The sequence below is a fragment of the Cryptomeria japonica genome, chromosome 6 (genome assembly GCF_030272615.1).
Source record: "Cryptomeria japonica chromosome 6, Sugi_1.0, whole genome shotgun sequence".
In the NCBI taxonomy this organism is placed as follows: Eukaryota; Viridiplantae; Streptophyta; class Pinopsida; order Cupressales; family Cupressaceae; genus Cryptomeria; species Cryptomeria japonica.
In genome coordinates this window covers 170,276,034-170,303,761 of record NC_081410.1, presented here as the reverse complement: position 1 = coordinate 170,303,761, position 27,728 = coordinate 170,276,034, and the positions used below count along the sequence as shown (strand labels likewise).

The window sequence follows — 27,728 nt, the reverse complement described above, 5'->3', positions numbered from 1 at the left end:
GCTTTGCGGGGGCTCTATGAGCCATTTTGAGCTTTCAGACGACAGTTCCTACTTTTTAGGGAGGTCTCCTATTTTTAGGGAGAACTGGCAGTTAACAGGTTGACCACCCAGGGACCATGGAGTTGAGAAGGAGCCTCTTGGACAGGTTTTGGCACTTTGAGCGAGGTTCCTATTTTTTAGGAGGAACTGCTAGTTAGCCTACAGGGGTTCAGTTGTCAGCAGTGATCATAGCACTTCAGACGAAATTTCAATCTGAGCCCCAAATCTCATTTTATTAATAAATAAGGAAATATTTCCTAAGTTTGGACTTATAAAATATTAATAAAGTGATATTATAATCACTTTATGGGGAAATAAGTTAGAATAATTCATTGGCCTCTTACCTAGGTGTTTTAGCAAATATTACTATAAAAATGAAGGCGCCAAATTAAAATAATGATGGAGGCCCCTTGTTGTTTGATTTTCATAAGGAGGCATAAATAAAATAAAGTTATTTTATTAACAAAAGGGGAAATGAAACCCTAATTCAAAATTAGCTAAGTTACCGGTTCCGGTTTGGATTCAGGTACGGATTCGCGGATTCGGCAAAATTTTTTTTTTTGGGTACGGGTACGGGTTCGTCCGTACACACACACACACACACACACACACAGATATATATATATATATATATATATATATATATATATATATATATATATATATATATATATATATATATATATATATATATATATATATGTTCAAACTTCAAACATCAAAATTATATATGTTCACAGTTCAAACATACAAATATGAAACATACAATGTAACTTTCCCATACAATGATACATAAATGATAACAGACAAATCATAAATCATAAATCCATAATTGCCAATGCCAATAAATATTCTGATATTGATATATCATAAATCATCAAAAATGCAAGTAGAATAGGTTGAATGCATGTTTTGATGCATGAAATGCATCATAGAGGGGCAGATTAGGGTTTAGATGTAAAAAAAAAATTAAAAAATTGTTTTTTAATTGTTTTTAATTGCTTTCTAACCCATGGGCCCCATTTTTGGGAACCCGCAGGCTTGGGTTCACCCGGGTCCTCTTGGGTTCACCCGGGTCCTCCTGGGTTTGCCATGGGTCCCACCCGAGTCCTGCCCAGGCCGCTGGGTTCCCTGTGGGTCCTGCGTGGCAGGACCCACAGGGAACCCAGCGGCCTGGGCAGGACCCGGGTGGGACCCAGGGCGAACCAGGCTGGGACCAGGACCAGGACCCAGCCAGTTTAGGCAAGAACCGGTAACTGAGGAAATTAGGGTTAGGCAGGACCCACAGGGAACCCAGCCGCCTGGGCAGGACCCGGGTGGGACCCAGGGCGAACCAGGCTGGGACCAGGACTAGGACCCAGCCAGTTTAGGCAAGAACCGGTAACTGAGGAAATTAGGGTTAGAGCTGAAATAAAAAGTGAATTCGACAATCATTTTGGCATGGAATTGTTTATTTTTTGAGAGAATATTATCTTCTACAGGTCTGCAATGAGTTTGGTAGAGTTCTGGAGTGGAATTGGTGACAAAAACCTCCATTTCTAGGTGATAGGACGAAATCCCTTGCACCAATCAGCAATTTGTTTAGCAAAGGAAGCTCTTATCAGGTTATTAGAACCAAATTCAAGAGCTAATTGGAGTAATACAACATCATTAGGGTCTGATTTTCAGATCTCAGCAGGAATAAGAGACATTTCATTGAAAATTGTGCCATTTTGGAGCCAACTGTATAGTTCCCAGCTAGCCGTACCATTTCAGCTTGCTCGGGGTTTCCATAAAAATAAATAGAAGGGTTTGCAGCTGGTTTTTTGTTCAAAAATTATTGTTAGCAGTTAATAAGAAGAAGTCGGTAGTTATTTTGGAGGAATTGCATCATTCTGGAGTTGTGTCAGCAAATTAGTGGGGAAAAACTACATTCTTGGAGGGTTTTACCGGGCAAGAAATTAGAATTCCATCTGGGTCTGCTTAGAATTTGTCAAATTCTTTTTGGTAATTATCTACTAGGAGAATAAAATACCTTGGAGCAACTTGCAGCACCTGGAGGCTCCTGTATGGCTTTGTGCACCACCTCCAACATCAAAATAAGCTCATTCAGGCAGGGCATTGGACACCTGGTAGGCCAAATTTGGCTTTAGTTGTCTTAAATAAACATTTTCTTGAATTTTGTAATTTGCTGCAATAAAATCAGAGTTCTGATTTTCTATTTTCAGAATTAGTTTAGTTTCCTATTTGTATTGTCTCTATTGTGGAACTTTCAAAATAGTCAATAACACGCAAGTTATCCTAAAATCTCTTCAAAAACCAAAATAATTATATGGTGGCCAAAGAATTGAATCAAACAAACAAATCAGCTGTCAAAATCAGTGGTTGGCATCTTTCAGTGTCAAGGTGTCCCAATGTAGTTTTCAGATGCTTTGGACATCCCTGAAGTGTTGGTAATGGTTTAGGGATGTTTGGGGTGGGTTGAGTATGTTTAGGGTCCACCCGAATCTGGACTAGTCTTGTAGGTGTCATCTAGTGACCTAGAGACACTTTTCTTGTGTTGTCTTCAGACCTTTTCATTGAATTCTCCCAATTTGAGTGTCATGAGGATATTTTGACTTCAATAAGGGGATTGAGGTGTCTCGGGGTCCAATCTGTCCAACCAAGAAGCTCATTGGTTAGGCCAGAAGCATGTCTTAGAGGATGATAGTGCAAATCTGCCATCTTGGAGGATGCTAGCGGAAAATGAGGACACTAGCGTGGATTGAGGACACTTGCGCTCTGCGCATTAGTCCTTTTTCTGCGCATTAGTCCAAAGTTCCCACCATTGTCCAAAGTTAGCACCATAGTCCTATGTTAGCACCATAGTTCTATGTTGGCACCTAGTCTTGTATTTCTTTTGGCAGGGTTTTCAGGAGCTTGGAGTGTCTGTTTGGCTCTGTTCCAGTTGCATTTCAAAAATAGTGATGTTTGGGAACCCTTAGAGGTGGTTTGAGATGGTTTAGAGTGAGTTTGTATAGTGTTAGGGGCGTTTGTGTGCAATTGGGTATTTGTTGAAGCTCATTGGTGACACCTAGGACCTAGTAGATAGTCCCGTTTTTCAAATCAGGACTTGTAACCCTATTCACTTCTGTAACCTTGTCCTAGGGTTTTGGAGACCTATCCTCATGTCCGGTTGAAGTTTTACGTGTTTAGTCTTCCTCATGTGCATTGTTGGATAACGACAAGCTGACCTAATCTGAGGTTTGAGTGTAGTACTCTCTTATGATATGCATGTTTACACTTAATTACTTCAATTTTTTTTTTCATGTGTTCTATCAGTATTTTGCTCATCCTCTAGAGTTCCTTGGTGGGGCACTACATTTGGTATTAGAGCCCATGTTCATATATTGGGAGCTCTAGTGCATATGTGCTCATTGTGTTTGGCGTGAGTGGCATGTGTTTGTTATATAGTATTCTATGATGCTTATCATTGAATTCTCATTGCCCTAGTATGACTTATAGATGCTTTTATGTTTTGCCTAATTCATGTATTATTGTGTTATGAAGGATGCCTCCTAAGGGCCTTAGCATGACTTATAGATGAGTTTATGTTTTGCCTAATTCATGTATTATTGTGTTATGAAGGATGCCTCCTAAGGGTAGTGGTCGCAGTCGAGCTCGAGGCACTCGCCCAGGTACTTGACTGAATCATCGTCAAAAGGGTCGTTAGGATGATCATTACGACTTAGGAGTAGCACGTATAGGATCAAAGGGCTGGTCAAGATGGTGGACTTGGGTGTTCTAAAGTGCTTAATTTTCTACAAGAGATCATAACATGTTTGGGGCTTTGAGATGAGGTATCTTAGCATGAGGAGTCCCACCCATCCCAACAATGTGAGAGAGGGTTCTCGGATCCCAAGTTATTTTAGAGTTGACCATGGAAGAGATCATGTTTCCCCTTGTAGGAGAGATCGCACCATGGTGGGTGAGATGTCATACTTGCAAGATATAGGGGAGACCTTTTGAGGTCACATCCACCAATATTCGATGGTTCTTGCGGTGGTATCGAGGTGGAGACTTGGCCGATAGATTTAGATTGGTGCTTTGCTATGCACCCTTATGGCAATAATACTAGGTGTAGATGTGCCATCATGCATCTTAGGGGTTTTGCATCTACATGGTGGTGTATGGAGGAGCAATTGCTCCATTTAGACATTGGTTTAGTTTCATGGGAGATCTTCTTAGAGAGATTCCGTGCACATTTCCATTCTAAGCATTATTGTTAGAAGTGTGTTGGTGAGTACCACGAGTTAAGACAAATGGCTATGATTGTAGACCAGTATGAGCATCGCTTCTTTGATCTCAAGTAGTATGCTAGCATTTTTTATGATGAGCCTGTTTTAGTAGAACACTTTGTTCGAGGCCTTAATGCCCATATCAGTGGTGGTCTATGTGTATTTGAGCCCAAGACATTGGAGGTTGCCATAGAGAAGGCAAGATTGATTAAGGAGATCTTGGCTAGGGGGATTAGAGGTCAGACAAGAGTGTAGGTTGGGAGTGCACCTCCATTAGGATTGGATGCTTGAGGCACCCAGGATCTTCTAGGGCACATTCCGCACCTTCTAGGACGGGTTATCAACAACACTAGAGACATAGGTCTTCTCAAGCTCCTCCTAGTGAACAGTGTTATAGAGGACATCGTCCTCCTAATCATCGTAGGAGGGGACAAACTATAGAGCTTCATTGTAGGTAGCCATCCTAGAGTGCATTGCAGAGTTCTAGTAGAGGCAATTTCCATCAGTCTAGTGCGCCTTTTGCAGGCTGTGGCTTTGGTGGTAAAGGATGTTTCACTTGTGGCTAGCATGGTCACACATCAATTCAGTGTCCTCAAAGATAGTTTTAGGACCTAGTTAGAGTTAAGCCACTTTTTAGCCTATAGTTGATGATTTAGGTAGACCTCACAGGGTATTTGCAATGGTTGATAATTGTCAATCTGATTATCAGGATAGAGTGATTGAGACATTAGGTGTGCTATGTGGGATTCCTATCTTTATTTTATTTGATATTGGTGCTTTGGACTCTTTTATATCCCCATTTCTTGTGGAGTGTTGTGGGCTTGTGGTGGCGAGGTAGCAAAATAGTTGGCAGGTTGAATTGGCGACTGGTGCTAAGGTGGCCATCGACTCCCTAGTTCATAGTTGTGTGTTGGATTTGGGCACCTTCACTACCACCATAGACCTTTGTGTTCTTCCTTTGGGGTACTATGGGATCATTTTAGGTATGGATTGGTTGGATGCTCATTAGATTTTCATTGATTGTCGATGCATGTCGATTAAGTGTTTGGATGATTTGGGAGAGAGAATTGAGATTGTAGGGGTTCAAAGACCCATCTCCCTATGCATGATCTCGACTATGTAGCTAAAACAATGTATGCGACAGGGTTGCTAGTTGTTTGTTGTTTTAATGAGTGATCTAGATGAGGGTGAGAGTCGGGAGGTATCCCTTGATGATTACCCTATCCTTCAAGATTTTGCTGATGTGTTCTTGAACTAGATCCCAGGCATGCTGCCTAAGCATGACATAGAATTCTATGATCTTGTTCTTGGAGCAAAGCCCATTTCTACGACACCATATTGTATGACCACTTATGAGTTGAGTGAACTCCATTTATAGTTGGAGGAGTTGTTGGCTAAAGGCCACATTTGTCCTAGTGTTTCCCCATGGGGAGCACCTGTCATCTTCGTTAAGGAGGATAGATCTCTTTGCTTGTGCATAGATTAATGATATTTGAAGAAGGTGATGGTGAAGAACCCATATCCCTTACTAGAGATAGATGATTTGTTTGATCAAATGAAGGGAGCCAGAGTGTTCTCTAAGATTGACATCAAGTTAGGGTATCGTTAGCTTCCCTTTCATGAGGCTGGCATTCATCTGATTGTTTTTTGTATCGTTATGGATACTATGAGTTCATGGTGGTTCCGTTTGTGTTGACTAATGCACCCTTAGTCTTTATGAGTCTGATGAATGGGGTGTTTCGCACCAACCTTGACCGATTTGTCCTCGTGTTTCTTGATGATATTTTGGTATATTCAAGGACAGTGGAGGAACATGAGATTGAAAAAGTGATTGATTGATATCTGAATTGAATACAAAATTGACATAAAATTTGATTGATAACCAATAGGAAAACTTGGTTTTATTGAGGTCCATTTAACTTTAGCAGGCCTGATATGGAAATAAACTAGAATGGAATCTGTGATCAGTTTTGAGGGAGATGCCAAAGGTAAACATGAGATTAGATATCAAAATCAACTCAATGTAGACTCTCAATCTGATCGAACTATTAAACTTTAATAAACATTAGTGACTTCAAAGCTTTCTAAGTTGATTCCTTCAAAATTAGCCATGTCAAGTTGAAACTCGTAATGTCCCATTTTTGGCCTTTCCAGATTCCTAGGGAACTCCAATTTTCTTAGAGAGCAACATCCTTATCGGTTTGGAGTTCAGTTATTGACATTGAGGTATGGGGATCATGCTGAGTCTGTTGATGCTTTTTGATAGTGGTTTTGTCATTTCTGGTGCGCTCCAAACTTTTTGGAGGGAAATTCTATTATCGGAAGGTATCTATTTTTGGTAATATTGATTAAGAGAAAGTTTTCGAGTATGTTTGTGCCTTCTTATTTCACTTCTGAACCTTTTTGTATTAAGAGATAACTCTTTCGAGATTAAATTGTGTTAAAGATTTTTGTATCAACGTTTCAGATCACACTCCATGATCCATCATTAGGATGAAGAGTGCCAAAGGAATTCAAACAGATGTGAAGTTGCAAATGCAGGCTATATAAAAGAGATGGGAGGAGTGAGTGATAGGCAACATGTGGTTTGAGAATCCAGAATGGTCAAAAGTTCAGAAAAAGGCTACAAAAGGAAAAATATAATTGAAAGAAGGAACTATATTTAAAAGAAAAAGAATTGAATAAATATGAATAAGAAATGTGTAGGTAAATAATGAGATTAAAAATTTGAAAGGTTATGAGAATTAGACTAGGAAAATGAAATAATAAGTGGATTTATTAATACAGAAATAAGGAAGTAATTAAGAGAATGTAATGTCCCCCTTTTGGGATCACCTTATACTTTGCCCTAAATTCACAAATTAGAATGAAACAAGGGCAAAAAATAGTTAGAGATATAATCTTCACTCAAGAATAAGATGAGATAAGCCTGTTTTGGAAACCTGCAATCCGATTAGACAACAATGTAGATATTACTCATGAAATACATCCAATTCTAGGGTTAGGAAATATATATTGATCTACACAACAAATCTCAATGATTACATGGAAGTTCAACCATAGTGAGGGTTGTGTTGGGAGACATGATGAGGTGCCCCAAGTATCCTCTACCCTAGGCCCAACAATAGGACCTTATCCTCTGTGGTCTCATGTGGTCCTTAACTGATGGTCCTTAACCATCATCATGAGGTGGTGTACCTAGTGAGGGCTTTACACCGTTCACCTCCATCATGTTAACCTCTCACTACTTATGATTGATTCACTTCAACAATTGATCTATGTGGAGATAGTAGGGGAGCTGCAATAGGGTGCCCTTGACCCTCAACCCTAGGCCCAAGGTCGGGACCTTATCCTCCTTGGCCTCATGTGGTCCTTAACTGATGGTCCTAAACCATCATCATGAGGTGGCCTTGTGATCCTTAGCCATGGTAGAGAAATTGGGGAATTACAAGTAGGGGTACGGTGATGGGGTCATCTTCTAGGTATGCCACCTCATGGTATAAGACAGGGGAACCCATGGGGCCAAAGGGGTGCAAACTACAAAGGGTATTGCCTTTGGGCTTAGAAAGGATGGACTTCCAGGGCACCCTATTGTGAATGTTACTCATGCTCTCTATTCATGGTAAATGAATGCATTAATAATGTTTAATCATGGGAAGTAGGGTAAAATGTGGCAAGATTGAGGGGAAGGGTTATAGGACACTTCACTAGGTACTCCACCTCATATGGATGGCATGGGCAACATGAGGCCAAGGGGGATAGTATTCTGCCCTTGGGCCTAGGGTAGAGGATCTCTAGGACACCCTATCTTAGCTCTTCTATGGTTGAACCTTCTCAAACTGATTAGATCTATAATTCTAATATATGTTTGATGATTTCTAATTAGAAGATCTTTTTATGAATTATGATTGTAAATTACTCCTAACTTGTTTGCGGGATCTCGATCAGAGTGAAAGGTATCTCTAACTCTACTTTGTTTTTAATGATGTAGGGCAAAAATTTGGGTATTTATAATTTGGGGACATTATAGAGAAAGTAAAGAAAGAACCAAAAATCTCAATAGACAATAAAAATGCTTGCTAATAATAAAAATTATTATGAGGGGAAAAAAATAAAGAAAATAGGAACAACAAAAATAATAAAGAATAAAAGGATTAAAAATGAAATCAGGAGAAGAGACAAAAAACATGCATTCATCTAATTAATATGAGGAAATAAATAATGGAAAGCATGAAATTGACAAAAAGAACACGGAATGGTAAAAAAAGACAAAATCACAAAATAGAGTAAAAAAAATGAAGATTAAGAAAAAAATCTGAAAATAAATATGTAAGTACAGATATAAATATAATTATAATAATTATGATGAAAAAATAAAAAATAAAAAAAGGAATTAGGACTAGGAAGAAATTAAATGGGTATGTAGGAAATAATTTAATGATTAAATAATTAATTATTAAGTTGTCAAAAAAACATAAATTTAGGGACAACTTAAAGTAATTATTTATAAAATGAATTTAAAGTGACTTAGTGCCTGAAAAAGCAAATAATGAAATAAAGTCACTTTTACGAAGAAAAAAGGTTTATTTATTTAAAAGTGATTTTAAATCAAATTCCAGAAAGTTCTATACAGAAGTTATAAAAGAGGCTAAAGAGGTTTATTTTCATTCATTTTGGATTATTTATCTTTGGTGAAACCCTTTGTGGGAGTTTGAGTTGTTGTTTAGCTTTTCAGCCTTGGGACGAAAACCCTTATGATGAATATTGGTTTTGGTAGTGAGAGATCTGGCCTAGCCTATTTGCAGGTGGAGTCATTCAGATTTCACACATGTTTTGAAGATTTGGAGATAACGGATTGTGTATTCAGGCAAGATATATTAGTTGATTTGATTTAGTGTGGAAAGGTAAAATTTATTGTGATTGGGTACAAAATAATAAATTTGTTGTGCTCAATGTTCTAAGTCATGGACACTACATTTGGCATGGTTGAATAAACATTACTATTCTAAATTCTAGTTGCCCTACTCTTATTCAAGGATTTAGGAAGGCATGAGACTTATTGAAAGCATAGTTGAAAAATTTGGACTCGGCAATGACTCGGCTGGTCCAAAAATTTAAAAAACTCAGGACTCGCCAAAAAACTGAGGAAAAAATCAGCGATAACTCGGTAAATTTATCAAACATTTTAAAATACATAAATTTTAAAAAATATTCTTTAAAAACACATACTACTAAATTTGTTGAGCATATTACTAATTTCCATCATATGTAAATCAAAATTAGAGTTTAATGCATATCATAGACCAAAAAACAAGTTCAACCCTAACTGAGTTTCAATGCCACTTCCACTAGCCATGTCATACGTAGAAGTTGCCCCATCTAAAGATATTTTTGGCAAGTTGTGTACGAATAAAGTCTGATGGGGGGTTTGGGGGCAACACCAAAACGAGGTTGAGGGTAGCACCTCGTGGGGGTTGGAGGATGAGAGAGAGAGGTAGAGAAATAGGTTTAGATCTTGGGGGAGAGAGGAGAGTGAGATAGAGAGGGCTAGAGTGAGGGGGATAAAGGAAGAGTGATAGGGAGAGAGATAGGTCTAGAGTTTAGGGGAGATAAAGAGGGTGAGATAGAGAGAGTGAGAGAATGTTGATAGGAGCCTGGTCATTACTGAAATTCGAGTGTCTGAAAATTTATAAGATCTTCGAAAACCTAGAATTTGCATTATAACTCCTAGAGATCTAAAATCACTCTCAAACATCTTGCCAATATATATATGAAATATAATGTGACTTTATACTAAAATGTTATATTTCATGTATATATTCTTGATGAGAGATTGAGTTTGACTTGAAGACAAAGATGGGGACTTAGAAACATTTCTACTTCACCACTAATGAAAATTGTGTTTTTTAAACTACAAGCATGAAAAACTAAATTATATCAATTTGGACAAGTTTTTCAAGGAAAAATCACAATTTTTTGCATTTACTTGCGAGTTTTTCAAGCAAAAATCGTTGCAAGTTTACAAAAATTCATCAATGAGTTTTTGGGCGAGTGACTCGCCTGGCAAATTGGCTCGCGAGTACTCATTAGTTTTGTGAGTTTTTGGCGAGTTTTGCAACCTTGATTAAAAGGATTCAAGCAAATTAAGAATGCTATTGCAGCCTTCATAGTGGTTTCGTGGGACCTTCTTAAGGGCGACGTGTTGCTTGCAAGAGTCTTGGGTGATAAAAGGGGTTGCAGTGAGTTTTGGTTATAGTGTATGGATGTGGCATCAATTTTAAAGGTTTCGCCTAGCATATTATGGTGTCACTTCAGAGAGGAAGCAAGTTGGAAGCTTGGAGCTGCTAGTAGAGAAGAGTTGGGTCTTTTTCCTCTAATTGCAGATAGAAAACAAGGTGCATGGGACCCATGCCAGCAGCTGCGTCTCCCAAAAAGGTTGATAGTGATTAAAAGGGAAATTGAGTTTAAGAAGTGACAGAACAACTTCCATAAGGAATTCAAATGTCCTTTGAAGGTGACGTGGAGAATTCTAAGGGCCTTGGAGTCATATCACTTTCCTAGCTTGCATATTGCAAATTTAGTGCTCCTATTGGAAGTATTGAGACAGCTGACCATACTGTTGAAATAGTAGCTAGCTCGGATACCTATCTATTGTATATTAATGTTGTCAATGACAATTAAAATACACATGTATTATCTATTATGTAAATAGAATTTTGGGCTGGGCCCCATCATGTAGCATGGAGAAAATTAATTGTAACTTGTAACGTGGTGACACTAAATTGTTGCTTTGGGCTGGACCCAAACTTGTAACATTAAAGGCAATAAATAAAATAAATCAATGCAAGCCGACTTGAGGGTGCAATAAATCAATGTAAGCCGACTTGAGGGTTGGCGCTAAGATGGATATAAATATAACAGCAAATGAAGCCATTAGTCAATCATCATATCACCAAATGCTATCTGCTCTCCTAGCAGCGATCCTTCCTCATACGAACTTGTATAAAGTGATTGTGCAAACTCTTCAAGGTGGCGAAGTTGTCAAGGATCTTCATGTGAATTCAATAAGGTCTCTTGTGCGAATCTGATCTAGACATCTGCTGCTCCTCTTAACCATCTGCTGTTAATAAAGGGCTGCATTCTTTACTGATATCTTGAACAGCAATCTGAGATAAGTCATTGCCTTGTAAATTGTCTACATTTGAGATAATACATATCATATTTAAGGCTGGTTTTTTCACCTGCAAGAGGGAGGTTTTCCCAGGGTATTGGTGTCTTGTGTTTTGTGTTTTATTGCTGTTACTGTTTGCTCACAGTCTGATTATAATCTAATTGCTTAAATTAACATCTGATTGCTTAAAATTAACACATACCACTATGGACAGAGTTTATTGAACTTCTTACCCCAGGGATAGTACCCAATGGTAAGTTCTGGCATATTTCTTATCAGCGGTTCAATCTATGAAACGTTCACTTTTGGCTGCTCTTTATTGTGCATTAAAATTGAGGTACAAGCAGTTCTCAAATAGTTTATTATCATTTCCAGCAATCTGTCATAACTATGAATACGCTTATGTGAAGAAAGATTGAGACACAACACTTGGTATAGCTTCACTTGTGTGTCCTTTATTTTATATGGAAATATTAACCGTATAATGAGTGATTGTTGATGTACTTTCAGTTGCAATATCTTCGTCAATATTATTTTATGAATAACACTACCCTCTGCAAGCAATCTTGACATCATTATTAGGTTAGATACCAAATCTTTTTATTATCTGTATTCTGATTTCTGTTTCTGCCATATTGGAGACTCATTGTACAGCATTCTTGAAACCAAATAATGTGAGTGTTTTGCCCGTAAGGGGTGTGTGTGCATTCAATGCATAACAGAACATGAAAATAGAAAAGGTAGCAATACATAGGGATGCAAGTGAGAAGAACTCATATGTCTGTATTCATTGATTCCACAATACCAGTACATTCAAAGCATAGTTTCCCTTCCGCCTATCACATATATGGAAATAGAAGCCCAAGTACATATATATAGGTGTTGGTACAGGTTGTCCGATGCCAACAGCCGACAACCGTCACGCAACCACCGACCCTTAACACACGTAACATTCTAATTACAATATGACATAATTACCTGACAACAGTGAGTAACTATTTGACAAAATATCTCTATGCAATCATTTAATGATGTGATATTTGTGTGGTTGATTTTAGCTTGCAAATTGTTTGACAAAATGTCAACTAGTAAAAAACAGAGAATTATTGCAACTTGGAACAAAATTTCTGGGTAGGCTATTACAAAACTCTAGACATGATAAGTAATATAAGCTAAATTAAATAGCCAGGTGAGCTCCAAATAGCATCAATTCTAGATCCTTATTTCGATTGGAAATCTATAAGTGGCATAAGAAGTAAATTCGATTTAACACCTGGCATTTACAAAATTATTTTTAATATTGAATACCTAGTTGTTTTAAGATGGCAACACTAATCAAATTTCACACTACCAAGAAATCATGTGGTGGAATCTTACCCCCTAGATCACTAAGACAAGTTTGGCAATTTCTAATGTGACACCAATAAAATTAGACAAATTACGAAGGCACATAAAGCTTAGGCAAAAGTGGACATTTTAATGTTTAATAATGACAAGCCATCAAGGGCATGTTCACCACATACACAGCTTGGTCCTATGCTTGAGGCTCTTGTTCAGAATACCACATCTTTAACATCCACTTCCACAACAAGCAATAGAGTTTTCTAAGCCTTTGTCATAGAAGAAATATATGATTTTTAATTATTTTTGGTATTGAAACTTTTAGTTAATGTGATGGTGAAAAATGGGATCGGGTAGTTTAGGACCTAACCCCACTTTCCTCCATACATTGGAATACGAAAGATCCTAAGGAAGTAATTCACTTTGACTAACTCTTGTGAAAGAGAGTCAAGGATTACTCTTAGGGTTTCTATTCCTTTGTTACTATGAAAGGGAAGTGAGCTAAATGTACAATGATGACAAACTAAGCTAGAAAGATGAATGAAATGACTAGGTAAACTGCAATAAAAGAAAGATACAAAATTGAAATTGAGATACAAAGTACAGAGCTGAAGGGGAAATTTTGGTGTGCACCTGTCACCAGAAACTGAGCTGGAATGAGCCGGACTAGGGCGGTGGGTGCCTTGGTCCTTGTTGCTGAACTAATTTATGCTTCTGGAAGCTGTTGTCTGAGACTCTTACCTGTCAAACTGCCAAAAGAAGCCAGAAACCTCAGAGGACTCGGGCGCTGGGCGCCATGGTCTTGGATCAGGGCGTTGGGCACCATGGTCCCAACAATTTGAGACCTTCAGGATTTGGATCTGTAGCTACAAATTCCGTCTTTCTGGAAGATTGCAGCTCCGAGAGATTCTTGTACCTGCACCTGCAACTTGGAAAGTGGTGTTTGGGTGGCTATATAGGGTTTTGCTTTAGTCAAACCCCTTGTTTTGGTGATTTCCACCTACACAAATAGCCAATGTAATATTGAAAAGTGTGTGTGCCCTAGAATCTCATGTGTTTGTAAGATCCTAATGAGCTAGAATGCCAAAATTTAGAGTTCTACCCTATGTTGAGTACAAAACCCTAAATGAACATAATGTAAATGAGAATGCTTCAAATCACAAATGTAATAATGGATCTAAAGCAATAATGTAGATCTGAAAACTAGTTTTGTGAAACTCATATAAAGATATGTAAATTACATGAAACCATACCAAACCCTAAGGGAGAGGTACACGCCAATCAACAATTGGTGATCTCCTATTATTCTTCAATATCTTCAAAGCTTCAATTGATGATGAAAATGGTTGATGTAGACTTGATAAATGCTTGATTTGCTGATTGAAGACTTCACATAACTTGTATTTTCACTTCATAAGAGGCTCCTTCAATTGCTAGAGAATGGATCCTTCAAATGAGGAAAGGAAAGGCTATATATATGAAACCTCAACTTTGTTTTTGATCGTAGGCCGACCTAGAATTGATATATTTTCACACAAAGCTGGATCCAAACATTATAATACTGCCAAAACATGATCTCTTTAGATGTGTGGAGTGATAAAAGACCTCTTTAGATTTAATTAAATTAATTAATTAAATGCTTCAAGAGAATTTTAAAATGCAAAATGCAACACACCAAGGTGGGTGCTAACCTAAGCGTGAAATTGTACCACCCATTAAGGATGTACAATTTGCGACGCTAGAATTAATATGTATTGAAACTTTGAACTTATTATTTTATGATGTGTGGAGTGATAAAAGACGTCTTTAGATTTAATTAAATTAATTAATTAAATGCTTAAAGGGAATTTTAAAATGCAAAATGCAACACACCAAGGTGGGTGCTAACCTAAGCGCGAAATTGTACCACCCATTAAGGGTGTACAATTTACGACGCTACAATTAATATGTATTGAAACTTTGAACTTATTATTTGGTCTGTGAAGAGTATTGGACTCTAATTTTAATCTATATATGAAGGAAACCCATAATATGGTCCATAGATTCAGCGAGATGCATGTTTTGAAAGAATATTTTAAAAAATTGATTTATTACTATTTTTAATGTTTGATGATTTTGCTGAATTGTCCTGAGTTTTTTGGTCTCGAGTTTTTAAAAGTTTTGGGTTAGTCAAGCTATTGCTAAGTCTGAGTTTTTAAACATGTTGTTAGCATTGTTTTATGTGTGCGAATGGTACCATGTTCCACTTTTACAAATATTCTGTTGTTTATATGTAACAGCATAGTTATTGTTCTGCTATAGAAAACCAAAGTTCACAATTTCAAGATGCTATCTCCCTGAGTCAGAGACTACTTAAATATAGATCATGTGGTGCTTGAAATGCTGTTCTAGTTGTAGCCTCCTTGAACGTGGAAACCAGTGATCATGCAATGAATCTTTTATGTGGTTTATTGGTGGATGAGCAATTCTATTGATAGACTTAAAGATTCCTTGCTTTCTTTAAGAAGTCAGATTTGAACTTTAATTATAGATGATAAAACACTGTATTTCTAAAGGCTTTACTTGAAATCTAGATGTACTTTGTTTCCTGGTTCCTGTTAGAATTTGAGAATTCTAATCTCAAGGTAGCTTGTTGAATAGGTTCTTGAAGGTCATGATGTGATTTTTACTGCTGCTGTATTTACTATTTTTTGTATTGCTAATCAATAATTAATAACTGTTTTATTCTGTATTCATGCTTGTTTTCATCCATCTTATCCTTATTTTTGCAATGAAGATCCTTGTTTGTGGCCTACTGATCCTTGAAATACCAACTCTTTTTGGTGCAAAATATATTACTAAGAAATAAATATTTATGTAAATTGTTTCTTTGTACTTCTTTTCCTCAAAAATTCATGTTCTTGTAGTTTAAGCCAATTTTTTGATATTTGTTGTGATTGGTGGCATTGGCCTGAAACGATAGACAATTGGTTGTATGGAAGCTGTTGTCCTTTTCTTTGAACATTTGAATGACGGCTGTAGATGAATTGCAGATTCTCCATCACTTCAAATGGCTATGGTATTGATGAAATTTTTGCTGGACAAGATGCCTGTGAAAACAGAGATTTCTGAATATTCAGGTCAACTAGCTACTGTGGTAAGTGATTCAAACCGTCCTGTTGGTGGTATTTCTTTTTTCTTTGGTCATTTCTGTGCTTCATTGGAGTCTGAATTTGCAGGCTAATTTTTATGGCATTATTTGTTTTTCCACAATGAAGCTTGTATCTTAAAAATTGTTATGTGATATTTTTGCAGGCAGTTGCAATAGCCAGACAATTTGCAATCCAGCAAACATTACTCAAGTTTGATGCTCTGCTTTTGATGTTAACTCTTACTACTTCTGAGCATTTGGTAGGTACAGGAATCTCTCGATATTAATTTTTGTAGAGAGCTATAAATTTGAAATATAGAGCACCTATCATTTCCTCTGGGTAATATTGCTAATTATCACTAGCATGTTGGCAATAGGAGCATAGATCTTGAAATGGATGCTGAAATCTCTTTATTAAGAATGGCCTTTATCTCCAATAAGTTTTTTATGGAGAGAACAATATTAGATATCAAAGGAGAATTTTTGCGCAATGGACTTTTATCGTGCTTAATGTTGTATTTGACTTCAACATTTTCTCTCTCTGCTTTTAACTTCTACATCAGAATTAAACTTGCTAGTAAGTTATTGAACACTGTAGTATGTGGATGCCATGATAATTGTAGTTCCATGCAAAGTCAATAGTTGAGTATCCTTTACAGTTTGGTATTTGATGCCTGTAAATATGTAAAATTTCTGTATTACAGTTTTATTATGGTTAGATTTTTTCGTCTTTATGTGGATGCACAGGCCCCCATACGAATGTCTTTGAAATTGGATTCTAGAGATGCAGCTTGGCCAACATATGTTCGTTCTGGAATTGGAACAATTTTGCAGAATCGTGTTGGTGAGTTATTTAACAATGGTTTAATGTACATAAATGATGCATTGTGCTGGAAAAAAATATTAGAAATATGAGATGGTTTATAATATAATAGTTATATCTTTAGTGCATAAGGATTTAATAAATTTAAGTAACCTGGAGTCTTTATTACCATAGTTACCAATGATCCAGAACTTTTAGGTTGATCAAATTGGTTTGATCTGATCCAGACATGTTATTTCTAATTTTAAAATTTAAAAAATCAATTCACCTTGGGTTCCCATGTCATGTCTCAGCTTGCTGAAAATGCAATTTGGTTCTTGTCAAGTTTGTTGATGTTAAGTTTTTTGAAAATTCTGTGCTCACAAAATCCCCTAACTCATTAGAGCTTTTGGACTTCTTCATTTGAACTTTCCACAAGTGTATCTAGGTGCTCACGAAATCCAGTGATGTGTCGAGATTCTCCGATGTCAATCACCCATGTGTTGAAACTGGAGGTGACTTGACTAGAGAGGGCTGAGTAGAAGACTAGCTTCTCGGAATTACTCCCTTTCTTAATTTCTGCCATTGAAGCTTGTTGTTTGATCCTGTCTGGACACTTCATTGCATAGTGCCCATATTGGTCACATCTGAAACATTGTAATTCAGAAATGTCTCTCTTCTTCTTTGAAGACCTCTTCCCATTTGAGCTGTTGTCCCTCTTTCTCTTAAAGTTCTTCTTCTTTCCTTACTTGTGGGAATTAGAGTTTAGAACTTGAATGTCTTCATTACCATTGTTTTGTTTTATTCCTCTTGTGACAAGCCAAGATTCCTCTTGAATGCAATTAGTTTTCAATCTATCAAACTTAGGAAATTTAGAACGAGCACTGATTCCTTGAATGAACGATTCCCATGAGGTAGGAATTTCATTTTAGGGCCATCATAGCAAGTTCTTTGTTGTCTACTAGATGTCCAATAGTGGATAGTTGATCCCTAAGCGCAGTGATCCTCAAGAAATAGGATGTAACTGTTTCTCCTTTATTCATCTTTATATGGTGTAATTGATTCTTTAGGGTGAGAACCCTGCTAGTGTTGTTGATTTCATAAATGTCAGCTAGTGCTTTGAACATCTGAAAGGCCGTCTCATATTTAGAAATGACTGGTACAATGTGGTCTCTTACTGAATCCACAATTATCTTAAGGGCCTTCTCACTGTCCTTGCTCCACTGAATTTTCTCTGTATCATCAGAGGGTTCAGGAATTTCACTTTTGACATGGGAGTCAATTTTATTTTCTTTCAAAACAAGCATGATCCTGAATTTCCAAGATACAAAATTTGATGCTCCATCTAATCTATCTTCAAACCTAACTCCAGTTGCCATTAGGATTATGGGAATGTGATCTTAGCAAGAGCCTGGTGAAAGTTTATGAGATCGTTACAAAATTTTAATATGATCTTCCTTAACTTCGCTTTGATACCATGTTAAGTTCTTTCAAAATTTTGTGATCAAAATAGAAGAGATGGAGATATGATCTGAAAGTTGTATTTTATTTGCTATAGCATGTTTTAAAGATGCACTAGACTTATCAATTTCGGTGTGTGCATCCTCCTCAATGTAAGCATGCTATATAAGTGGATGAGGGGTTACATAGTGAAGAGATATGTCTTCCCACGTGGGAAGACACATCTATTCCCTACGGACCTCTCACCACAGTATATAAACTAGTCACCATTTACTTACCTGATCGGAAGGAGTGTGACTTGTTTGAGAATCACTTTACCACCCGATACCATGAACGGTGTAACCGTTGGTCAAACGCGATAAGTTGACTTTGGTTTTATTTCTCATTAGTTAACGTTAATATATTAGTATATGTAATCAAATTAATATATATATATCGGAAGCATGAAATAGTACGACCGACGTTACAAAATTAATAGTTGACACTTTGAAATCTGCAGCCCTGTTTGCCTTTGTTTTTTCTTTTCTTTTTGAATATGTTTTGAGAATGTTTGATAGAGAAGATAGGAGAATAGAAAGAGCAGAAATATATTGCAATTGATATAATTTGATAACAGCAATATAAATGAAAAATGTTTGCAATTTTCAATGCTTATAATCAGCTATATTCTGAAAGTACATTGCAGAAGCAAAACTGGAGATATCCATATGGGCAAATCCGATTACAAACATAAGTACAACATACCCATTTGCTGGCAATAGAAAATAAGGGTCTGCAGCAATGATATCACCCAGAAACCCTAGGCGACTCTCCAAAAGACCTCCAAATAGTATGGCAAGAAGAAACCAAGTCAACAATGCTAAAAAAATGCCTCCAAACAAAAGATTAATACAGTCAAACCCAAATCGATCAGCTTTTAGAAGTCTCACGCCCAGCCAAGATGAAGTACGGCCAGCTATGGAGGTGGTACAGCCAGCCAATGCCAAGTACAAACAGCAAGAACATCCCTTAACTCTCCTCCAATCTTCAAACTATAAATTAATTCTATAAATCTACAACCTGGACTGAAGAAGATGATTGATCAAACACCATTGAAGCTCAGCTGTGTTTCCTATGTGAAAACACCAAGAAATTCTCCGGATAATGTCTCTCAATAATGTGGAGAATGTTGCCTGCAAGGGGTTTCATCCTCCCAATCCGAGGAAGAGCAATCTCCTCCAAAAGAAAGGCAATATCAAAATATCAAACTCAGCATAAGAAATGAGCTCCACAAAGCTGCTTTTATAGCTCTCCTAGGAAAGTCGACCTTGTTCACTTTTTGCCTAAGTTACCGGTTCGGGTTCGAAGAACCCGGTATGCCGGTACGACAAAATTTTGAAAAGGGGTTGGGTTCGTTTGGGTTCGTTAGTACAAAAACATGCAAGTTTTATATATATATATATATATATTTTGATATTTGTGAAGCCTATAAGCATGAATTAAAATTTGCATGTCACATAGCATCATATAAACAACAAAACAAACATAAACTTGTAATCATAGCATCATGATCATACCATAATAGCATCATATACATCAAGTTTAATATCAAAATGACAAAATATTCAAGTATCATTGCTTCAACTTTCAACAATATAAACTTAAAGTTTAATCATCAAATGGATCATCTAATTCATCCTCCTCCTCCTCCTTCTCCTCCTCCTCATTGACATTGACATTAGATGAGCCAATGCCACTTACACTTGCACTATAAGTTGGCTCAATTTCCGAGTCATCAAGTGTCAATGCAAGAAGCTGAGAAGCAGGAGCATCCAAATCAGTATGCTCTGGCTCTATATCCCACATCTTTGTTTCCCCTTGGGTGTAGTCATGTTGTTTGTGTGAAAGAAGACGTAGGTTGGAATGCACATATACTAAATTCTTCGCTCTTTTTGATGGCATCCTATTGCGCTTTACAGAGTGGATGAAAGAGTATGTGCTCCAATTTCTTTCTGAAGCAGATGAACTAGCAACCTATGAAGACAAAGTAAACAATTAAAGTTATACATTAATAAAAATAAAATTACTAGCAACCTATGAAGACAAAGTAAACTATAGATAAACTAAAACCTGTAAATTTAAAATTTTAATTAATTAAACTTACTTGTGATAAAACTTTTATAGCGAGGGGTTGTAGGTGTTGGAAGCATGTGCCATGGAAGTACCACCAGCTATGAACATCCTTCTTTGATCTATGACGAAGTGCATCAACACTTAGACCATTCCCATTTGCGAATTCTATGAACTCATTTGTAACAACATCTTGCAAATCATCATCGGGATATAGTCTAAGAAATGCTGCCTTGTACCCATCAGATACTTCTAGATCTCTCCATGGTGGAATCCTTCCTGGTTTATCAAGAAATTGATTGCTATAGTACTTAGGTGTCAAGGCATAGACAAGAAGGTGCAAAGGAGTGGTCATCTTATTCCACCTTTCTACAATAATTACTTCCAGTTCTTTGAAGAATTTCTTCTGAGAATCATTCTCTTTTTCATTTATAGTGACCTTTATTTTTTCAAGCATTGAGTCAATGCCATCATAAATCTCACCTATGCAAGGCCTATCCATGTTTGTATAGCGAATCATGCTCATGATGGGCTCAATGATACTTAGGAGATATGTAACAAGATCCCACCATTTCTCACTCAATATTCTATCCCTAATTTTTTCTGCCCTCTCAGTGCTACTTTGCTTCCATACAGTCCAATTGGCGTGATCACCATATTGCATAGTGCCACTCTAACTTTCACAAGTCGTCCTAAGACGATTGTGTTTGATGCAAAACGGGTCTCAGCAACCTATAACACAAATTAATGCCAAATGATTAAAAAATAAAGCCAAACTTTAAAGAAGAATACACAATATAGCTTACACAATAATATTATGAACATTGAAAATTAAAAAAAATCAGAAAATGTAAAGTTAAATTACTATTTCACTTACCTTCAATAGCTCCAAATTCGAATAGGTTCTAAAAATCCCTTGAGACATGTGGTGGTTTGTGATGAACATCTGGATGTCCTCAGCCTCTGCATACACATCTCTGATCCATTTTATTTTTTGCCCAATCCTTTGTAGCATAAGATTGATTGAATGTACCATACAAGGTGTCCAAAAGATGTGATCATAGCGTTGCTCAACCAACAAACCAACAACTCTACAATTTTTTGCATTGTCCGTTATGACTTGGACAACATTGCGGGATCCCACAGACTCAATGGCAAAGATGAGAATTTCTGCAATAAATTGGCCATCTTTTATTTGGTCCTCACAATCCACAGCTCTCGAAAACATTGCCCCTTTAGGGGACACCGCTATGACATTGATCAAGGGACGGTTTTTAGCATCTTTCCACCCATCTGAAACAATTGTTACACCTGTCTCAACCCATGAATGTAATGTCCCCTAGTTAGCTATACCTTTAAAGTTAGCCTCAATTTACCCAAGTCTAATTTAAGTTTAGGGGAGTACCTTTGTTTACTGTTTTCCTGGATAATAACTAGAGAATATATATGTAATGATACTTATAAAACTGAAACACACACTAAAAAGTATGTCGAATGACGTATGTCTTAATGCATTAATTACCATTAGTATGAGATTTATTAAATAAATTCAGATTGTTATATCTGTCAGATACAGTCATATTTGTTAGATAAAATCAGATTTATAGGCTAGGTACTTTTCTTAGCTATCCAATTCCTCATTACACTAGGGTAGGCTAGCTGGATAGGGTGTCCAAGGAATCCTCCCTCCTAGGCCCAAGAGCAGATACCATATCCCCCTTGGCTCCATATGGCAGGTATTAAGCATCCATCATGGAGTGGCATACCCAGCGAGGTATCCTATCGCCGTTCCCCCTCATCACAACCACCCCCTCTCTTAAGCCCAAGAGCAGATGCTTCATCCCTCTTGGCTCCATGTGGCAGGGGTTAGGCATCCACTATGGAGTGGCGTACCTAAGAGAGGGTCCCTCATATGCAATGAACCAATTATGATATTCCCACTGAAATCATATTTGTTATTCAGCTCAACTAATTATGATAATCAATTGTATTTGACATAGTTATTATACTTCCATTATATCATATTGCTTAGTGTCTTATATCAGATTGTTAACAGTTCTTTCTGTTAGTATTACTTTAAATCAGAATTATTCATTAAGTGTCATTGATGCATCTTATATTATTAGCATTTTACAGTATTATAGCAATTTACTACAAACTGCATTTGATTGCCTTATTCCTTCTAGATTCGTTAACAGATGTATATCTATATGTATTATGTTTAACAAACAGTACTGTTATGTATAATCATTTCAATATTGTTTGAATAATTATATATTATTTGCTTCTCAACTTAATATCATATAAATGCCACCCATTTGATTAAGATTACACACAGCAGTTATATATAATTACATACCAATATGATTTTAATATATATAAATTGCTGACTGGTTATATTCTAATATTCAATCAAAAGTTAGGCTTATACGTACTTGTCACTGTTGACTTTCCTTTATCCCTATTGGCAACCCTGGAGATTCCTTTCTTTTATTTCCTTTCCAGCAGACCCCTGATTTTCCCTTCTTCCTCCTTTTCTGATTTGCACAGGGAGGAGGGGTATTTAACCTCTCCAACCATCGTGGTGGAAAGTCACGATACTTCTCTTGGTAGCCAGTATGAAGGGACACCACTTTTACCTAGCGGGGCCCTCCACAATCTGACGTGGGTAATACTTAGTCTTCCCACCGATTCACCAAAGGTTATCGGGTCTTAGGAAATAGAATTAGTAAGTTGCTTTCTATTGCTTATAATGTATTTTTGAACATTGCTAATTAAAATAATCATTAATCGATATAAAGTGTAAATTAATAATATGATATAATAATTTCATTATGATTTTACATATGTTATGGTAAAAATATATCAATCATATTTTCTACAAATGTGGGGACATGACAATGAATCCCTTATGGGTTTCAATGCATCTTCAACCCTCTTCACCTCTTTCTCCAATAATGTTCCACGTACCTTCTCATAACCAGGGCCCTTATACCCTTTTGGAGCCTCATTAACACTTTTTATCATTTGCTTCGAATATGGGGAGCGAACAACATTGAATGACAACCCATTTGCATAAATGCACCTTACTATATCTTCATCAGCATTGTCTCTACTCTCATTTTGGAATGCGGTTTCTAAAGGCCCCTTTGTTCTTTTACGTGTCAAGGGTGGTTCACTTTGAGGTTCATTTGTGGCAAAGAAGGGGTGGTCTTCTACTACAATAGTGGGATTAGAAGGGCCTTGCATTCCCTTTGTTTTCTTTGATGCGGTTTGGTTCAATCTACGGGCTTCTCTCTTCTGCTGCCTCATGCTCCCTAATATATTTCATCATTGTCTCATCTGGTATAGGTTTACCATTTTTTCCAGGGCATTTTTTGATGTCTCTTCCTTTTATTCCACACAAATGGCCTACCACCCGATAATATGAACTATTACGTTCAATATCACATCCATGGCATTTCCAACGAAATCCCCCACCTCCCGAAAGTTGTTTTATAATGTCCACATATTTCCATAAGGGAGAATTTGGACCATTTCTTTGTTTTGCAATTATTTGTTCATTGCCAATGGAGGAAGATGTAGATGCCATTCTAGTTCCTATGGCAAGAAATAATATAAACATATTCAAAAACAAAAACTAAATAATAAAAAAAATTCAAGTTTCATGTTTGACAATTTGTGAAACAAAAATAGTTGGAAAAAAATGTTTAAAAACCTACCTCTTGCAGCCGATGGAAGCTTGAAAATGTATGGAAATGATGCTGCAACACTTGTTGAAGCTTCAAAGATCAGTCTTCAACTCCTCTTTGATCTTTGAAGCCAAATTTTGTTCACCCTTTCTTCAACCTGCTCTCATAAAACTTTTGTATGCAACACAAATGAGGTGAAATGAGTCAATAAATCGTTTTAGAAGTCAATTTTAGGTTATAACTTTCACTTTTTACAAGGCGGAATGGAAAAATAAATTAAATTTGCATTGTTTTTTGACTTTACGGGCCGCCCAGCTGCCTGGGCTTGACTGGGTTCGACTGGTCGAACCCACTCTAGGTTTTTTGAACCCTGGTCGAACCGGACCCGTACCACAGACCCGGTCGAACTTGGACCCGTACCAGGGGGCCCCAGGGGTGAACGTGGTAACCTAGCTTTTTGCTTATAATTTAATAAAAGTCACTTGTGAATCTTCCAATGTAGCGTCCAAATATAAAAAGGCCCCATTCATTTAAAATAAATCATCTTTCACTTTATAATTGGCGGCCCCTATAGTCCATTTATTAAATAAATTAAAATAACGATAAAGTTATCTTTAATTTAACTTTATTAATTAATAACTTACTGTTATTTTATTTAAAACTATTAGACTATATAAATTGCTGAGATAATCATCAGAATTGAATCCACCTACAATACTAAAAATAGTAACCTTGCTGACTGGCTTAGTCGGTGCTCGAAATTGACTTACAAAAAATAGCAAGTATTGGAAGGTTAACCCAAAATCACTCCAGAAAAGGGCATTATGCTCATAATAACAGTGGGAGCTCAACTAAACATTGAACACTACCAAACTGCTGGACAAACTGCCTCCAAAGTTCCCTAACCCTAACTCATTAGCCTACAGGAACCAAACTGAATAGGCTAACGGTCCACCAACTGAATTGGTTAGGGAGGGGACATTACACACTTTTGATTGAAATGGTAGTTATTAGACTTTAATACTTTATATTTCCATGCTTTTAATGAATATATTGGTTTTTTTTAATAATCTTCTTTAAGTTGGCTGGATGTTCTTGAATGGCTGTATCTTGGGTCGAATATAAATTTGTCCGCATAACATGTATTCTGTTGGGACTCAATCTTGCAGTATCAAAAGTTAACTTTGAATCCCTATTTGTTGTTCGGTTAGGTTTCTTTTTACCCTTGTTTATAACCAATCTGAGAAATTTTTGTATTGGCTTTCATTCTTGTGTTTTGCCTAATGTATGTCAAAAATCCGCATAAAGTTTCTAAAATTTCAAGTCTGGGATGTTATTTGGATGTTCTGTGTTAAAAGTTTCTAAGGCTTTTGGTCTGGATGTGAAGATCCAAATGTCCAATAACAGAATTGCTTAGAATTGATTTGAAAGGAAAACTGAACTATCAGTCAAATTGCCTTGCCATTTTACACACTATATTGGTTTAGAGAATTTTTGCTGGATACAATGAGTATTACTGTTTGTAAAGTTATATTTAAGATGTTTTTGGTACCTGGATATGATAATGTAATGTCCCATCTCCACTAGTTGCCACTCAGGAGCATGGATTTGCCTGTTAGCCATCTCCGCAGGCAAATTTACAGGTTAGGATGATTGGCTAACCAAGGGGATTTATACTTAGTCATTTTCTTGACCTTGGTGAGCTTATATTATGCAAACTTTATAATATTTCATTATAAAGTTACTTTTCCTAAAATTAGACATATTTTATAAAGTAACTTTATGTAAGGGGTTAATTAAGTTGTCAATGATAAAATATAAAGTTTACCCCTTATGCACACCTATCTAGGCAAAAAGGTTAATAAAATTTAATTAAAAAGTGGCCCCATCAATGATGAATTATAACCCTCAAGCTGGGTGCCCAAGTTGAGAGAATATGAAATATCCCCTGCAGTGTATTGACTGAAAATGCAAAGGGATATCGTCAAACACTTAGCTGGCAGCCTGCTGTTCCAAGTCTCAGTCTGTATAACCTGTGTGTTATACTGCATCTAAACTGCAGTATAACTTGCGTGTTATGCTGTTTAGACTGTTGCAAGTTTTCAGACTTGTGTTTGGAAGCATAAACCACAAAGAATAATCAAAGGATGACTACCAATCAACACTATAAGCCTCTAGGGTGATGGTGCAAGATATATTTGTGTTTACCCATGCAATAGTATGAATAGATATGCAAGAACATGAAGCTACAGCAGACTGTAATTTTGACAAACAATTGGCATGCAACCCATATAAACATATGTATATGAAATCAATCTGGTCATCCCTTTATTTTAGAAATCCTAGGTTCATTACATTGACCATACTTGCATCAAAACACATTAACTATTAACAGCTAATTTTCAGAACTGTCTGAAGACTTATGACAGTCATAAATTCATGAATACCGACTGAAATACAATGGAGACTAAGTGACAAAGCACCTGGAGAATATCGCCTAGGTTTGATGCCGATGAAGCAACAATTTTGTGCTGATAGGAGCCTCCACTAATGCCCAAACAAATGATCTTCAAAATCGCCCCTGTTCTTGGAGTCCTCAGAAAATGTTTATTAGTTGATAGCTGCTGCAGTTTGTCTTTATGCCAAAACTATCGGACTCTGTAGGAAGAAAGCACTCTGGTCTTGTAGGAAATTTGGTGCATGAACTGTGCTTACTTGATCAAATCGTGGGACTGCTACTGTTTGATTGCTGCAGATGTAAAGTCTGTTAATAAATAATTACCAACTCAAAACCTTCCTCTTAAACCCCAAACATGATCGCTGTCCTTCTCCAAAAGTGGCGCTATCACCAAATAGGAAGTTCAATGCTTAACAAGAGGGCATGCACAAAATAGTGGTGATGGTGGGAATATTTCGATTTGTGTCTCAGATCTGATTTAGCCCCTGCAACCACACTTATTCACCTTCAAATTGCTGCTAGGAAGAATCGCTTTGGTTCCGCAATAACAATCGATGCCAATATGGATTTCTATGACCAAATCATGGCAATGGGGATCTGGTACGATTTGACTTCAGACTGATGTGCTACCTGAATTCACCCCAAAACCCTTCTGAATTAGTCCTAGTGGAATTAGCTCCTTAACAATGAGGTCCTTTGACCTCCCAAGGTCTTCAAAGTCTTCCTCAAGTCCGAACTTGTCAAATTGGCCTTTGGCCACAAATGAAGCACAATTGAGATGACTGAAGTATCACCTCCTTAATGCAACCTCTCGAGAGATCTTTCACTCCCTCAGTTATGCTATCTATGGGAGTTTCAATTCCCAAAGACAATATTCTGCAGAAACCTACTGGCTCTACAAAACCCAATCAATATCAAAATGCAATCCCAAGCTGCCTTGAAGTTCAACTAGATCTCCCTTTTATACTTTTTCCAGCCCATCTCTAGAAGCTTCTAGAAATAATATTAAAATAATATTATTTCACTTAAGTGACTTTATGATATAATATTTAATTAAGTCACTTTGTTAAATTAATTAAATATAAAGTCATTTTTTATTTTTTTAATTTATTTAATAACTTTTTAAATAATTAACTTAATATTATTAATTAAAATAATTAATTAAGCTATCCATAAAAAATAATAATAATTTGGACAACTTAATTAATTAAATTAATTAATTAATTCCTCTCCAAAAATGGGGACATTACAGAATATTCTTTGGCATCT

General features: G+C 36.7%; 1 protein-coding gene across 5 annotated transcripts in view; it reads left to right on the top strand.

The window, feature by feature from the left end:
- Positions 1 to 27,728, top strand: part of LOC131071776 (uncharacterized) — a 260,807-nt gene that overhangs the window by 73,743 nt on the left and 159,336 nt on the right. For all 5 annotated transcript variants that reach the window (XM_059207276.1, XM_059207272.1, XM_059207274.1 and 2 more), the window contains exons 5-7: positions 15,840 to 15,943; positions 16,102 to 16,197; positions 16,685 to 16,781. In XM_059207276.1, coding sequence (XP_059063259.1) covers positions 15,840 to 15,943; positions 16,102 to 16,197; positions 16,685 to 16,781 — 297 coding nt within the window. The remainder of the gene's footprint in view (positions 1 to 15,839; positions 15,944 to 16,101; positions 16,198 to 16,684; positions 16,782 to 27,728) is intronic.